General features: G+C 48.9%; 1 protein-coding gene across 3 annotated transcripts in view; it reads right to left on the reverse strand.

Annotated features, from left to right (window-relative positions):
- Loxhd1 (lipoxygenase homology PLAT domains 1) overlaps positions 1 to 15,576 on the reverse strand; it is a 135,267-nt gene extending 119,691 nt beyond the window's left edge. For all 3 annotated transcript variants that reach the window (XM_046428446.1, XM_046428445.1, XM_046428444.1), the window contains exons 1-4: positions 15,447 to 15,576; positions 9,025 to 9,139; positions 2,154 to 2,234; positions 264 to 448 (exon numbers count right to left, since the gene is read on the reverse strand). In XM_046428446.1, coding sequence (XP_046284402.1) covers positions 264 to 448; positions 2,154 to 2,234; positions 9,025 to 9,139; positions 15,447 to 15,576 — 511 coding nt within the window. The remainder of the gene's footprint in view (positions 1 to 263; positions 449 to 2,153; positions 2,235 to 9,024; positions 9,140 to 15,446) is intronic.
- Positions 15,577 to 15,822: the final 246 nt, after the last annotated feature.

Genomic DNA, 15,822 nt, shown 5'->3' on the forward strand with positions numbered 1-15,822 from the left:
TATTGAGAACACCCGGTTGCCCTCAGGATCAAACCCGTCCCTCCATCTTGCCTCCAGTTCCTCTTTCCTTCCTACTTCCTTGATGCCCTGAGCCTGTTAGCTTACTTGTGGGAAAGCCACAAAAAGAGACACAGCTTCACTGGGCCCTAGCCAACAGGAAGACCCTGGAAGGGTGGCAAGGGGAGGTAGAACTGCCCAGACCAAGACAGGGGGAGCCCAGTCCAGGCAGGGAGGGATGGCGGCAGGCCAGCCTGGCCACTAACCTCTGGGCATGTCCATGGGGTCGAAGCTGGCCAGAAGGTCACGGCACCACTGACGGTCACCTTCCACCTTGCTCAGCCAATTGTTACAGTTGAAGTAGTAACGGAGATGAGGTCTCTTCATGTCGGTCACAATCACATGGTCCAGGTACCAGCTGGCGTTCAAGCCTGTGTTGTCATGCTCAATCCTGGGATGGAAGCCAACACTTTCACTGGCAGAACCAAGATGACGGCCCCGCTCCATAGTGGAATATCCAACGTGTCCTCCAAAGAAAGATTCCACCATTTTCTTTTATTGTTACTTTACAACAGTTTCCTGGTCTGTGTAAGGAGGTACTTTGCAAGGTCATTGTCCCTGGGGCTCAGGGAGTCCCTCTTTGTGGCTCTCAGACACCCACAACTAGCAGACACTATCCTTAGCCCCACAAATCAGGGGAATCCCCCATAGCCATTGAACAATGTTGCCCCATAGAAATATAATATGAGCCATAGCTGTAATTTTAGATTTTTCTAGTAGCCACATTAAAAAAAATACAAAGAAACATACAGAATGAATTTTAAGAATATGTGTATTTAATTACACTTACTTTAACATGTAATCATGTCAAAATTTATTAACAGTATATTTTACATTCTTTGTTTTGTGCTAAATCTTCAAAAATCTGTTGTATGTTTTATACATATAAAACATCCTAATTTGGATCAGCCACATTTCATGTGTGCAGTAACTACACATGTCTAGAAGCTACTGTTTGGGGGCAGCATAGATTCAGATTCTTCAAAATTTGTGCCCTCAAGATCTTCTCCCACTTCCTATAGCCATCTTTGACTAATCTCTTCCCTAAAACATGGCTCCTGGACAAGCTCACTTGACATGAGACATCTCATCCTGCCCATCACAGTGAGGATTTATACGGACAGGTGTTAGCAGAGCAACCTCAACCCAGTAGAGCACACGACCCAACACACAGGTGACAGGCGCAACGTGTCAGGACCTTCCTTTCCAGAAATATATGTATGTGCCTGGCATAGAACTTGGCACCTGGAGGAACCTCAGCTGGTGGCTTCCTTAACCCACACATCAAAGTCCCTTCCCAACCCTCCCCTCTGAGAGTCTTTTTCCTGCTTATAACCCCAAAGACAGTTCATGCTCCTAACTTTTCTAGCAGGAGGAAGAAAACTTAGGACTAAATTGAGGCCATATTTGACCGCTGTCCAGGCCCTAGTCTGAGTGCCATCAGACCACAGATAACCTTAATGTTCTGACAAAAGAGCACAAATGTGAAGGGAGTTGGTGAGCAGGGACTGGGAGGGGAAAAGGTGAGAGAAACTCCTGCTCTGTAACAAGGTGGTGGATGAGCTCTCCTCGTTCAGGATGCTCCCCCGAGAGGACACCTCAAGGAGCTCTCTGTCCAAAGGCATCTTGCAAAATGAGACCCTCTGAAAGCTTGCTGCTTGTCAGTTATTATCCTAATGCTAACTTGTGGAGTCCTAGGGTCATTGAAGATGAGGCACCACTATTATAAAGGAAGAGCCTGAGATTTGAAAAGGTGAATTGCCCAAACTCCTATAGCTAATAAATAGCAGAGCAGACACTTAAACCTAGGCCATCTGGACTCAGCCTTGCTCCTAACCACTGTGCCGTGGTGTCTCTCAGAGCCCATGTCCCAAGTTTGTGAAAATTTGTCTCAAATAATCTTAACCCAAGAAATGAGTCTCTAACAGGGATTTAGGTCACTGTGAGTCAGGATGGGAGAGAAATAATTTGGGCCTTTGGTAATGCCTCAAACAGTACCTGGAGAGTATCCATACCCAGAAAGAATCAATAGTGAAGTCAATTCCTAATCACTTGCCTTCATCTCCACTGCCCCCTGGTCAGGGCCAGCTCCTCACCTGATTTTATAGACAAGGCCCACGTTGTTGGTTCTCACCCGGAACACATCGACATTGGCTTTCTCAAAGGCAGACTCGCTCCTGCAAGGAACGTGTGCTTAGTTAGTGCAGATCAAGGCGTGGCTCGCAGGCTCAGGAGGAGAGCTGAGGGCTGGCATCCTCTTCTTCCTCCATCGGGCCCACTCCCAGGGAGAGCTACGTTCAACCAGATCCCATCCTGAGCATCTGACGCCATGGGAGAGGGTCGGGGCAAGAACAGTTAGTACCTTGCTCTCACACCCAGGGTCTTTGCAGTGAGTCACTAAAGCAAACACAGTGGGCCATATTAGCCCCACATTACAGACCAGTAAACTGCTAGTTGGTGGCAGAGCCGGGACCAGTATGTGGCTCTCCGAAGTCATGAAGCCATGCCTGCTGGTTGCTCTAGGCTGGAAGGCTGGAGGAGGAAGGAGCAATGGATGCCATGGTGCCCGTGGGTGCACAGGCCACTCTGCCTCTCCCCTTGCTGGCCTCGTTCTTGGTGGGAAGAGTTGCAATGGCAGCCCCAAGTGGATGCAGACTTGGGAGGTAACTGTGGTCCTGCCATTGCAACAGGAAAGGGAACACTCCATCCCAAACCAGCAACCAGGGAAGTGGGGTGGTGAGGGAAATGCAGATCTGGCAGATTCTAAAAGGTGCGAACAGAGAAGAGTACACCTGAGCCATTTGGCAACACGGCGCCCCAGCAAGTCCAGGCTCTGGAGCGTCCTAAATCCACCCAGCTTACACACACAGGGCTGCAGCCGACTCGCATCAGAATCTACCGGTCCTGTCGACGACTGCTGTGTCCCCTATGCAGACCAGGATAGCCCCTGTTCCAGCAGCTCTGCCTGCCCCACAGTTGAGTCCTTTAGGCCTGAGAAGATAGACCTCCCCCTGTGCTCCTGGCCAGGGCTTTTGGAGTAAGCATACAGCCCAGGGGAAAAGAAAACAGCAGAAGACTTATGCCAACGTTATGGTGTGGATCTTCAGTGTCTCCCCAAAGCCTGTGTGTTAAAAACTTGGATCATAGCCCATGGTTCTCCTGGGAATTGGTAGAAATTTTAAAGGGTGGGGCCTAGGACTGAGGGTGTCGCCCAGTGGGATAGCAGTCACCTAGCATGGGCAAGATCCTGGGTTTAATCCCTAGCACTAAAAAAAAGAAAAAAGAAAAAACAGAGGTCACTGGGATCATGCCCATGAAGGATATTGGGACCCAGTGCCTTCCTGTCTTTTCTTCCTGTCTTTCTTCCCAGCTGCCGTAAAGTGAGCAGCTTCCTCCACCACTTACTCCTGCCATGGTGTGCTACCCAAACAGATGGGGCAACCAAGCCTGGAATGAGAACTCCAAATCTGTAAGCCAAAATAAAGTGTCTTCTTTTTAAGTTGATTTAGCTCAGGTATTTGTTACAGCAATGAAAAACTAACAGCCTCTTCATTGGTTATCAATGTGCTTCAAACTAAAGGGGGTAGGGGGTGGGTGGGGGGCCTTTGCCCCAATGCCACAAGGCTCAGGCTCAGAACAAGACTTCGTGGGTTCTACAGAATCCAGAAGCTGGGATTCTGCAAACAGACCCACTTTGGCAAATAATTGCCCTGGGAGAAGTTTCCTTAAGAAGGGCATCAGGAGATGAGGGCCAACATCTCCTAAAGCAGAGCACAGTTCATGAAAACACAAACTCAGGCAGCCTTGTCGGGTGCAGTCTGGGTGCAGAGAAGGGAGGAGGAGAGTGGCAGAGCCTTCTGGTTTGTTGGGTTGCAAAGGACCCTCTCAGGTGGGTCTCACCCCTGAGGAAGAGGGGAACTAAAGCTATGCTCAGCAAACAGTCAATACTCCACCGTCGCATAAGAAAGACGATGAATGTCATCTTTACAGCTTCAGCAAGAGCAAGAAAAATAAGAAGTCTCCTCCATGAAGAATGGTCAACCTCTTCCTGGGAAAGGAAGCTTACCAGTCTGGTGCTTGGAAAGAAAATTTATCAAACCAGCACTCATGGTAATCTAGCTGGTGCAGGGATTTCTCACCAACAATACACCCAGGTTTGGGTTCAAAGTCACAGCGGCTATTAACTTGGAAAGCACACAGTCATCAATTGTATATGCTAGGATTTTGTGAATGAGAAATAAATAAATAAATGTTATTTTCTCTTTCAACATATAAGACAACTGATTTTTAGAATAAATAGACAAGAGCTTCTACATCAGATAAATCCCCCCAGGAAGCTATATGAAAGAATATTTTGACATCTTTAAAAATTCCATTATAAAAGAATATTAATAAGACAGAAACACGTGTATGATACAGGCTTAAAAGAAAAAACAGGTTAAAATTGAACGTATGAACACGATAATCAATAAAAACAGGAAACCACCTTCATTTAAAAACAACAGAATGGAAGGATTTTTACAAAAATATCATGTCTTGATATTCAGATTTCGTAAGAAGTGTTGAAAATTTGTTTTTGTCTCCAGTGTTTCCAAATTTCCCCAAAAGAACACATTTTGTTTTTCTGATTATGAAATAAAGCACAACCCCATGATTGGGCACTGCCCTGCCCCACCCCACCCACAGGCTGCCAGGGAGGATTCTTTGGAAGGTTTGGGAATTGCTGGGCTTTGTCTTTTGAGGCATGGAATTTGGGGAGCAGCTGCTGCCACTGAGTGGAGGCAGAGGAGGGCACCCCTCCCCATTTTTAGGCAAAGATGAGGTGTGATTTAGAAATAAAGCAGCAGGTTTCAGGGGGCACCTCTGATGAAGGTTTTGGAAGGGATGCTGACAGCCACCTTCAGCCCAGGGGAACCCTGCACCCATGACATGCTCCAGTGTGCTTATTAAATAATCACCCATGGTGCTTTACAGTGTGGGGGTGCCATGCAGAGGAAAGTAGGGTGACCAGGACAGGCAGAGCCTGAGGAATAGAGAGCCCACCAGCCAAGTCCCAGGCCCACACTGGGGTATTTCAGGGTAGTACCAGACACAAAGCAAGCTTCTAGGGATGGCGGATGGAGTCCAACCTCTCTTTGGAAGTCAGGGAAGGCCTTCCCTGTGCCAGGGGGTCTCTCTCTTCAGAGAGAAAGGGCTGCAGAGACAGGCTCCACCTACTCCCTTCACTAAGGGACAATCCCAACCACTCTGGGATGCTCACTTTTGGTCAGTCAGAATGCAAATGCCTGTGGGTCTCAGAAAATGGAAAGGGGTAGATATAGCAAAGCAGAAGAGGGTCCTGGGGCAAAGGAAATATTAAAATACAGACTCTTCATGTTTCCTGGGAGACTGAGCCTTACCATGGATCCTGGTCCACCATCAAATACAGGCTGAGGCAGCACACAGCCCCTGTTTGTGCCACCTTGCAGCAGATCCCTCCACCCCCCCCCCCGAGCCCTTACAGGTTGCACAGGTCATTTTAGCTGCCCGTCAGGCAGAGCCATCAGGCTAAAATGCCAGGCACTCTCCGACACTCTCAGATGGTGAGTTCTCAGCAGGACAACTGTGTTCCAGAAGATACATGAGATCCCATCCTTTTGCCATATCCTGGTCACATGGCCCAATGTTGGGAGTGGTTCTGGGTAACAGAAGGAAACGGGGATAGGAGCTTCCTCCGAGAGAGGTTCTGTTGGCACTTTGTGGAGGTTCGCAAGTGAGGGAACCTCAGTAAACATGTCACATCCTTTTCTAACTAGGAAAGGTCTGGTGTGTTCCAAGGAATTTGGACACCAGACACAAATATGGAAAAGATCAGTCTTTTAACATCAGACATCAAAGTTCTTCTTGGAGTAGGAATTATTTTGTGTAGGGGAAAAAATTGCTAAGCCATTTTGGGGTGAAAAGTGAGGTTCTGAGACACAGGAGAAAAAGCACAGGATTGGTCAGAAGTCAAGGGTGAGACAGAAGAGAAAGGAAGGGGTCACAAGGGATGTGGCCGGGAGCCTGTGGAGAAAGAGAGCAAAAGAAATTCCAATATGGTGGTGGAATTTTAAGAATAAGAGGTCTGGTATTCCATTCTAATAAGCTGTTTGTGTGGGTTTGTGATATGAAATGTCTCTAGCACTGTGAGCTATCAGTGAATTCTGTTCCAAAAGTCGTGCGTGTGTGTGTATGTGCGTGTGTATGTGTGTGTGTGTGCATGTGAAGGACAAGGTGCTGTTTTCCGGGTGACACAGTGAGTTTGGCTTAGGGTGGGTTTGGGTATGGAAAGGGTTTGAGTATTGACAGCTGAGATGTGAGGAGATCATGAGACCCTGGGGACAGCATGGGGACGGCAATGTCCCGGGCTAACTTCACCTGTAGCTCAGGTGAAGCCTTGCCTGCCATCTGCTTCCGGGTTGTACAGGCCTGCTGGGATCCCTCCCAGCTTCCATCTTGAATTGAAAGGGTCTTCGATAGCAGGAACCATGTCTATGCAATTTCCTCTGCAGACTTTTTCTAAATTCTTGCGGCAGCCAGACTCCAGCCTCCTCATCCCTCATTTATCATGCTCTCTGCGGTCAGATGATCTTGGCCACTACCGTAAGTTGAGCAGCCACCTATCAACTTTCAAGCAAGACCTCCTTGAGACTGGCCTCCCTGCCCTTCCCATCTTCCCCCTCTCTCCCCCTCACCACGGCCCTGCATTTCCAGCTCCGGCCTCCTCCTTGCAGGCCTACCTTGTCTCTGCTGCCTCCATACTCCTGCAAGATGTTCCCCTCAGTCCCCTTAGACCCCTCTCTTCTGAATTCTTTTCACCACTGGATGCCTGCACTGTCCCCTCCCTGTGAAGTTTATTGCAGCCATATGACACCTCAGCTTTACTGAGTCCTGACTACTCACAAAGGACTAAGATCCATGCTGGAAACCCAAGCAGCCCTTCCCATGCCTCGTCCTGCAGCTCTCCCTGCCTCCCTATGCAGCCCTCTACAGCCTCCCAGAGCCACAGCAGATCCTCCAGGTCACTGCTGCAGAGACCCCTGACCAGATGCATTGGGATCCTGGCCAGATGCATGCTCTTCCTTCTAACCTGGAGCATGATAACTGATCAAGGCAGAGACCCCCACCCGCAGCCTTCTGGGGAATGCAGGCTGTCACTGGGGTCTGTCGACTGCATCCTTGGGCAGCTTGGAGAAGCCAGCTGCCTGTGCCCCTCTGGCTCTGCCAGCTCACTCAAGCCTGCTCCCCTTTACTCTCTTCCCATGGAGAGGCAAGGCTGAAGCTCAGGCTCCTGGGATGGGGATCAGTGACAACCCTGCACACCACTTTATAGAAGTCACTCTGGGCCCTTCCTGAGAAGAGGTTTTAATAGAGGAAAAAATGCCGGGGGAGGAAATTGAAGATACTGGATGCATGATAGAAGAAAGGTGAGTCAGAGAAGGAGAAAAGGGTTTAATAAGTCAGGTGTCTGTCCTAGAGGCTTCTCCCTCTTGCAGAGCATTCTGGGAAGGCACATGGCAAAGAGGACGGGCATTTCATGTATTCCCTTTACCGTGCCCACATCACTGGAGGGAAAGACTTCCACGAGCACATCACAGGCAGTGAGAGCAGTGCAAGGAGGCGGGTACCCTGTTCTGCAGAAACGGACAAAACAGCACATTATGCCTGCCTCACCCCGGCCTCAGCCTCGCCACGGCCCAGCCAGGCCGCAGGCCGCAGCCCGCAGTCCGCAGTCAGGACAAGCACGTGTCACGGGCCTGCTCAGCCCGCAAGGCACAGAGTCCAGAATGTTCTGGCCTGGGGTCCCCACCCCCCAACAGCTCCCCAGCCACCCCTAGACGCTCCAGGACATAAATCCAGAGGTCAAACCCAGAGCCCCAGGGACCCCTGAGGGGAGTCTCTTACACACCCCAGGGCCAGAGTCATGAGGTCAACTTAAATATTTATACCAAGACCAGGGTCTTGAGACTTCCCCTTCAAACACTCCATGACTCTGAGCCACTCTCTGCTGTTCTCTGGACCTTAGTTTCTCCATGATGGCTTAGAATCCATCAGTGGCTTCAAATATTTCTTAGCTATGGAAACTTCAGCTCAGGCAGAATCTGACCCAGTGAGCATAGGTAAGGCATCCCTACATGGAGGGGATGCCTTACCTATGCTAAGATAGGGTGCATGGTGCCCAGAAGCAACTGGTCAAGTTCCTGTCCGCTCAGCACACAATGAAAACAGTGAACTAGATCCTCCCTGAGGACCCTGACCATCTCTGAAATTCTGTGATTCTGCTAATATGTGCTCAGGTTTTGCTGTGTCGGCCTTTGTGTGTGCATGGGTGTGGGGTCAGGGAGGACGAAAGACAGGACAGCAGTCCTTGCCTCAGAGGGCTATAATAGCATGCAAAAAAAGTGTCCACAATGCACATGTACACATAAGCACACACATGTGATCCATGTGGCCGAGTGTGCCTGACTGATGGGCAGGTTCAATGACAGGTCCCAATGAGCTTGGTGCAGAGCATATGAAGCTCAAGACTCCTTCACACATATGAGCTTCCCACTGTCCCTGCACCAACAGCTCTATGATGATATAGGAGGAAACCGAGGCCTTGGATACAATGAGATTTGGCCAAAGTTAAATGACTGCATAGTAAAGCTGGACCTATACCCACGTTCCTTGGTCCTAAGTATTTATTCTCCCACATCAAGGCACAGATAATATGAATTCTTGGCAGATCCAAATTAGGCATTACTGTCCACAAAATCAAGAGAAGGGCTAAGGAAGATTGATGGGGTATCATGGGGAAAGTCCTGGCTGGTACATGACCCCTCATCACATAAAATGCCATGATCAGATAAGCCTTCTCCCCAGAGCAGAAGGCCACCCCTGGGTTCCAGAAACTTCCTCAACCCACACTAATGCCCAAGAACTCACCAAGGCCAACATGGTACTCACTTGCTGGTGAGATGAAGCTTGGGAGAGAGCCCATTCTCTCCAAAAATTGTGATGAAGACATTGGCATCCGTCCCTGCACCACGAATGTCCCCCGTAGCTGTGACCACCTCATACACTGGAGGAGAAAAGAAGATGGATTGTAGGCTCAGGAGAGAACCCAGAATTCTGTATAAGCTTGGGGAAACCAGAACTCCTACCAGCCTCCAAGAGATGCCCCGGCACAATGGACTCTGGGAATCCTTCTACCCCGGATCTCCAAAAGCCTCTGAGCCAGAGTCAGACCCACACCAGCTCCTGCTGCAAGACCCAGACTTCACCTTTGATATCATACTTGTTTTGCAGATAAGGAATCTAAAAGCAGGAGACGAGTCCAGTCACAGCCTGCACAGTGTCAATACTAGATGGAGCCCAAGGCCTCTCAGGATTCTTCCAGTACAGCACAATGAAGCCCTCCCAGCCTTCTTCAGGGTCTGCAGCTGGCCCCTAATTTCCTCTTTGCCTTCTACATGATGCAGCCAGAGCCCACCCTCACCTCCCACAAACCACTTGGGCAGTGCCAGTTCAGGAGAAGCCACCCAGGGCCAAGTGTGCAAGCTTTGCAAATGGTCCCTCTTTGGCAGGGATACTGAGTTCCCTCTTTAGGGCCTCTTGAAGTTTATTTGATTTGCTATCAATACCTCCCATTGCCAGGGAATGAGTACCATCAGAGCCTACCTGCTGGCTACGGAGAAAAGGAAAGACAGAGACTGTGAATCGCTGCAGCCAGGTAAGCAAGCCAGATGACTAGGGATATTAGGTAGTTAGCAGAAGCGTTGGCCAGGCTGCAGGACAATGCATCCAACATACTTCCAGAATCTTGACTCCCAGAATCACAGCCCAGACCTGGCCTGGGGAGAGTTGCTGCTGCCAGCCACCCCAGAGCCATGTCACCTCTACCAAGTGGAAACAGCCAAATCACATCACCATCAGTCTGCCCCTCCTATTCCAAAATAAATGCCAAGTTCTCAGCCTGTCCCATGAAAAGGTTCTCTTCTGAATCAGTCTTGGGCTGGAAGCTGCCATACATGCGTGCAGCAAGGGAGGCTGAGTTTGAGAAGCCAGCAAAATGTGGTGCCAGGTGTCCATCACATCACGGGAATATATTAACACCAATACTTAGTCGTTGTAGTCATAAACAATATTGCCTGACATCCTATTATGTGTCTAAACCTGAGCACTTGAGTATTGAAGCAAACCTATTATCATTCCTACTTTCTAGTCTTTCCAGAGCTGGTCCCCCAACCAGCTGCTGAGTATATCTGAGGTGCCCCAACGAGGCCCAGCTTATGAGGAGGAAATTTGGGGATTAGACATTCAAACCCATCTATTCAGAGTCCATTCCTCATAGGCGGTTTGTCACAGGTGCTGATGGCAAAGTTGGGGGCTGAGGGTTGAGGGATCTGAACACCTTCGTGCAGCTGGTGTGCTCTAGGCCTGCAGCAGCTGCGTGACAGGTGCGGCTCACACCACGGCAGGCCACAGTTTGTATGAGCTGCTGCTAAGAACCCCATTGCCATGCCACAGAGATCTGGGGGTGGCCATTGCTGGCTCCTCCACTTAGAAGCAGGGTTATCTTCGACAAGTTCCAACCTCCCAATAATACCTGGTCCACAGACTGTTCTGGGGATTATGTATGTATGTCAAGACTCTGGCATATAGAAGATACTCGATTAGCCTTTCTTTCTTTCTTTCTTTTTTTAACTATTGTTGTTTATGCAGAGAAGCTGGTTTCAGCTCCAGGAGCCAACAGTTCGTTCCTTTGGCAGTCAGGATGTTGGCTGAACTAACATGCATGCAAATGATGTACCTACATTCCAGAAGTCCTCAAGGAGCACCTTTGTCCTCCCAGGCCTGTGATGACCAGCAGCAGTGTTTGGGGGCAAGGGGACCTTCTGATGCCCCTGGTTCTGATGATACCCCATCAAAGCACTGAGGTGGGGCAGAAGCGGTGTGTGTGTGTGTGGCTCCCTGTCACTCATGATAACCAGAGCCTGCATTCTTAATAGCCTGCAACCATAGAGGAGCTGGATCTGCAAACCACCACTGACCCTGCAGGCTCTGGGGTCTGAAGTGTTGCCTGCATGGTTTGCACATGCGTCAGGGCATGTCCAAACAAAGCGTTCACAGAAGGACCAGCCTAATGGAAATTCTAGAATCATATGAGAGAAGAAGAGCCCCAGGGATGACTGATTTGGAGAAAAGTCTGGGGAACAGAAGAGGGATGAGAAAACTACCTCAATAGCTGACACAGGGGTACACAGTCACTACTTATACAGGACACCAGCCATAAACAAACTGACCCACTGGACATCACTTTAATTAAGACCACGAAGAGAAGGAAAATGAGAGCCACCAACTAGGAGGTAACATTTGAAACGCATATGCCAACAAAGGACTCCTGCCCAGAAAAAAATAAAGAATTTACACAAATAGACAAGAAAATAGAGACAACGTAATTTAAAAAAATGTAGATGTTGATGAGCTTTTGCTTTTTTATTCGTTTATTTATATGTGGTACTTAGAATCAAATCCAGTGCCTCACACATGCTAGGCAAGTGCTCTATCACTGAGCCCCAGTCCCAGCCCAAGAGACCACATAATTTTTAAATGGGCAACAATTTCTTTAAAAGATGATCATGCATTTACCATAAGATCTAAAAAATCCACTTTTAGACATTAACCAAAGAGAGATGAAAACACGTCTACACAAAGCTCTATGAGCTCAGTCTCCACAGTGGCCTTATTCCGGATGGACCCAAACTGCAACCTAAATGTCCATCCACAGGTGAATGGATGAACAAACCACGTTGTGTCTACACAACAGACACACTCAGCAGTGAGAAGGCACGGCGGACAAAAATCAAGCACATTACGCTGAACTAAAGTCAGACCAAAATACTACATTCTTTCCAAGGCTGTTTACACGAAACTCTATAAAAGATTGATCTATTTGCAAGTAAATTGTACTTCAATAAAGTTGAAAAGTGGACAAAAGACAGACATGTCACCAAAGAGGACATCCCAATGGCCAACAAATGTAGGGAAACATGATCACAGCAACCTGGGAGGCTGAGGCAGGAGGACTGGAAGTTCAAAGCCAACCTCAGCAACTTAGCAAGGCCCCAGGAGACTCAGCGAGACATTGTTTCAAAATAAAACAGAAAAAGGGCTGGGGATGTGGCTCAGTGGTAAAGCATCCTTGGATTCAATACCCAGTACCAAAAAAAAAATCACAGGGAAACATGCTCAGCACCATTATTAATCAGGGAAAAGCAAATTAAATTACAATAATATACCACCATATGCCCACCAGAATGGCTAAAATTAAGACTGACAACATCATGTATTGGCAAGAACGTGGAGCTACTGTCACTCTCAGACAGGGAGGTGGGTGTGGGCGTCTACACGAGCCCCCAGTAGGTAAACATATGCTCGCCCTGTGACCCAGAAGTTCCACTTCCAGTTACAAATCCAAGAGAAATGAGTGCGTGTGTCCATCAAATATGGGAACAAGATTTGTAACAGTTTTACTCATAAAGAGCAAAATAACTGGAAATAGCCCAAGTGTCCATCAACAAGGCAATTGTAAATAAACAGCGATGTATTTATAAAATACAATCGGACCCACCAACCAACTACATGATATGTTACAACAGGGATGAATCTCTTGGATGTAATGTCGAACGCAGAAGAAGTTAGACGCAGAAAAGTATTCACCATATGATCCCATTATATGAAGTTCAAGAACAAAGAAAAAAAAAATCTATGAGGATAGATACTGGAGAGTTGTTAGCTCTGGGAAGGGGTATGAAGGACTTGGTGGGGGCTAGGAGTGTTCTGATCTGAACAGTGGTTACACAGCCCAGGCATGTGCAAAATTAATCACTCTGTATCTTCATGATTTTTTTTTGCACTATGTATACATTCGTCCTCAATTTAAAAATGCAATTTAAAAAATCTAATTCAGAGAGTCGAAGAACAATCTTGTGGAAGTCAGATATCTTGTGGAAAACACAGAATTCTATTTGGCTCTGGAGGGAAGGACCCTAACTACTAAAGCCCCCAGGCCAGCACCCAGGACCGTCAAGGGCATCACACTGCTGCTAGCAGGAGCCCAGCATGTAGGAAGGGTTCTGCAAATAATCGCCTGGATGAATGATTAAGTGGAGTAAAAAATGAACGATTGCAATAATCAATGGAATGAAGAAGGAGGACAACAGAATGAAGCTGACCAGTGTTGGAATCCCAATGCTACTATTACTGGCCTTGTGAGGGCTACTGAATTTCTTACTAAGACTCAACATTCTCATCTCTGAAGTGGGGATAATATTTTCCTCTAAAGATTGTGGTAAAGATTCAATTAAATAAAACAAGGTGTTCGGTGTTCATACTCATTGACCTGGCACTTTCCTCCCTTGGGAATTTATTTTACAGACTCTTATAGTTGAATGAAAAGATATTGCCACTATCTATCACATCACCATCACTGTCACCATCACCATCACTGTCCCCAACATCATCACTATGATCACATCACCATCACCATCACTGTCATCACTGTCATGTCACCATCACCTATCACTGTCACCATCACCATCACCAATGTCATCACCGTCGCCTTCACTGCTACCATTTTCATTAGCAACAACCTAACGCCTTGGGAAATTGCATCTAGAGAGATGCTGATTGACCCATTTGGGATGCAGGACAGGAGATGCCCCATGGGCTGCGTAGAATGGCCTCTGAGGTCCCTTCAACTCTCAGGTTCTGGTATAAATCACTGTTTTCCCATCCTGGACCTGTCTCAGGCAGAAGGCTCAGCCTGCCCTCCAAGCATTGAGGGAGCCACGCTCCTCCCCGGCTGACAGTGAACAGTGTAGGCAAAACAGAGAAGAAACACCTGGGCCTCTCTCCTTGCCCTTCCTTCTTATCACACACATCAGGACTCCATGAAAAACTAGATCCCAAAGCTCACAGGGAGAACGGTCCTTCTAACCCAGGGCAGCTGGAGCTCAGCATATAATTACCAGTAGCATCAACCACATTTTCCCCCAGGACCCTGCAGCAGATCAGAGAGTTCATGGGTCTCTTAGAAATATCAGTGTGGCACCCACTCCAGCTTGATCTTCTCCAACTGGTTTACCACAATCAAAATTGGCAGGTTGTCCAATTTTAGCAGCCAGATCAGCTAGATTCAAATCCTAACTCTGATCAGCTGTGTGATCTTGGGAAAGTGACTTAACCTCTCTATGCCTCAAGATCCTGACTTTAATGACCCAACCCACCTCAGTGCATCATTAGGAGAATGAAATGGGTTCGGATGCGTGACGTGTTTAGCACAGTGCCTAGTGCACAGGGCAGTACTCTATTCAGCAGCGCGGAGACACGAGAGAAGGACTCACCTTGAGAAGGGATATTTGAAGTTCTTTTCCTCTGTCCCACCTGTGACCTTGCTCAGGTCACCTAGTGTCTCAGAGCCTCAGTCCTCAACCTGTTAAATGGGACTGTCACACCTGCCTTGACTGTTCTCAGGGATCCCAAGGATCCGATATGAGAATGGATGTCAAAGGGCTTCAAGACAGAGACCACGTGGGCACAGCGAGGCAGCAGAGCCACAAACAGAGCCGACGACGGGTGCTGTCTGAGAGGATCTAGAATGTTCTCACCAGCAGCCAGGTGCACGGGAGCTGAGGGTGCCTGTCCTGTGGTGATGCTGCTCCAAGCCTGTTCATACACTAGCCCAGCAGAGCAGAGCACGTGTGCTGGGAGGTGGCCGAGCCCCACTTGTTCTAGACCCTTCTTTCTTCTACAACCCCAGAAGACGCCCAGGGCACTGCCCTGCTAAAGCCACAGCTAAGGCCACCTTCTCTGAGTTGGTTCTGGGTATGGACCACTAAAGGCAGAGCAGGACCCCACCGTCATAGAGTTCAGGGCGGCTGTGGCTACAAGCCCAGTACCGGACTTGGGTGTAACTATGGAACCATGAAGAAAGGGACATAACCAGGGAACTCCACCTCTCCTGGGCCATGGTGGGCAGCAGCCACCACCCCACCCTGGGCACGGAATGAGAGGTCAGGCTTCCTCCCCAAGTTGTCCCTCTATGGCCCCAGCCACTCCAGACACTCTGCCGCACACAGACCATACCTGTGGACTCGGGCTGGAGCCTTCCCACGGGGTCTGTGGTCTAGTCTATTCTGTCCTCCTGGAACACTGCCTCAGGGCATGTTTCCTGACCTCTTGTACCATGGGGGCCCTGGCATGGTGCCTCCTCCAAGGCAGTGTAGCTATCTTGGATGACTAGGGGACTAGAACCCTGCAATCGCCACCGAGAGCGAAGGCAGGTCCTGGAGACCGGCGCCCACCCCCCTCCTTGCAGGACGCACCCCTGGCCTTGTAGTACTCGTGCTCCAGCTCCTCGTCATCGTCCTCCGAGGCGTAGTTCCGCAGCTCCTCCTCATACAGGCCCAGGAAATCGATGTCTTTTTTCCTCTTCTTCTTCTTCTGGGGCATCATTGTGCTGGCTGTCCCTTCCTGGCCTGCCCAGGCTCACGTGCCCTTCACCTGTGGCCTGGATACCTGAGCGGCAGAGCCACTGTCCCTCGTGTGGCTTCAAGGCTGGGTGGGCCAGTGACCTGTCTTCCCGAGGTCTTGTCTCAAAGCCCCTTTCTCTTCTCTGGCCCCTGAGATGACCTCAGTGCTTTCTTTGCTCTTCTTGTCCTTGTCCCCTCCCTCTACCAGCCTCTCCTGCTTTGCACCTGC

Source organism: Marmota monax, unplaced genomic scaffold, assembly GCF_021218885.2.
Source record: "Marmota monax isolate L192 unplaced genomic scaffold, Marmota_monax_Labrador192_F-V1.1 WCK01_AAM20220418_F8-fsc00031, whole genome shotgun sequence".
Taxonomy (NCBI): domain Eukaryota; kingdom Metazoa; phylum Chordata; class Mammalia; order Rodentia; family Sciuridae; genus Marmota; species Marmota monax.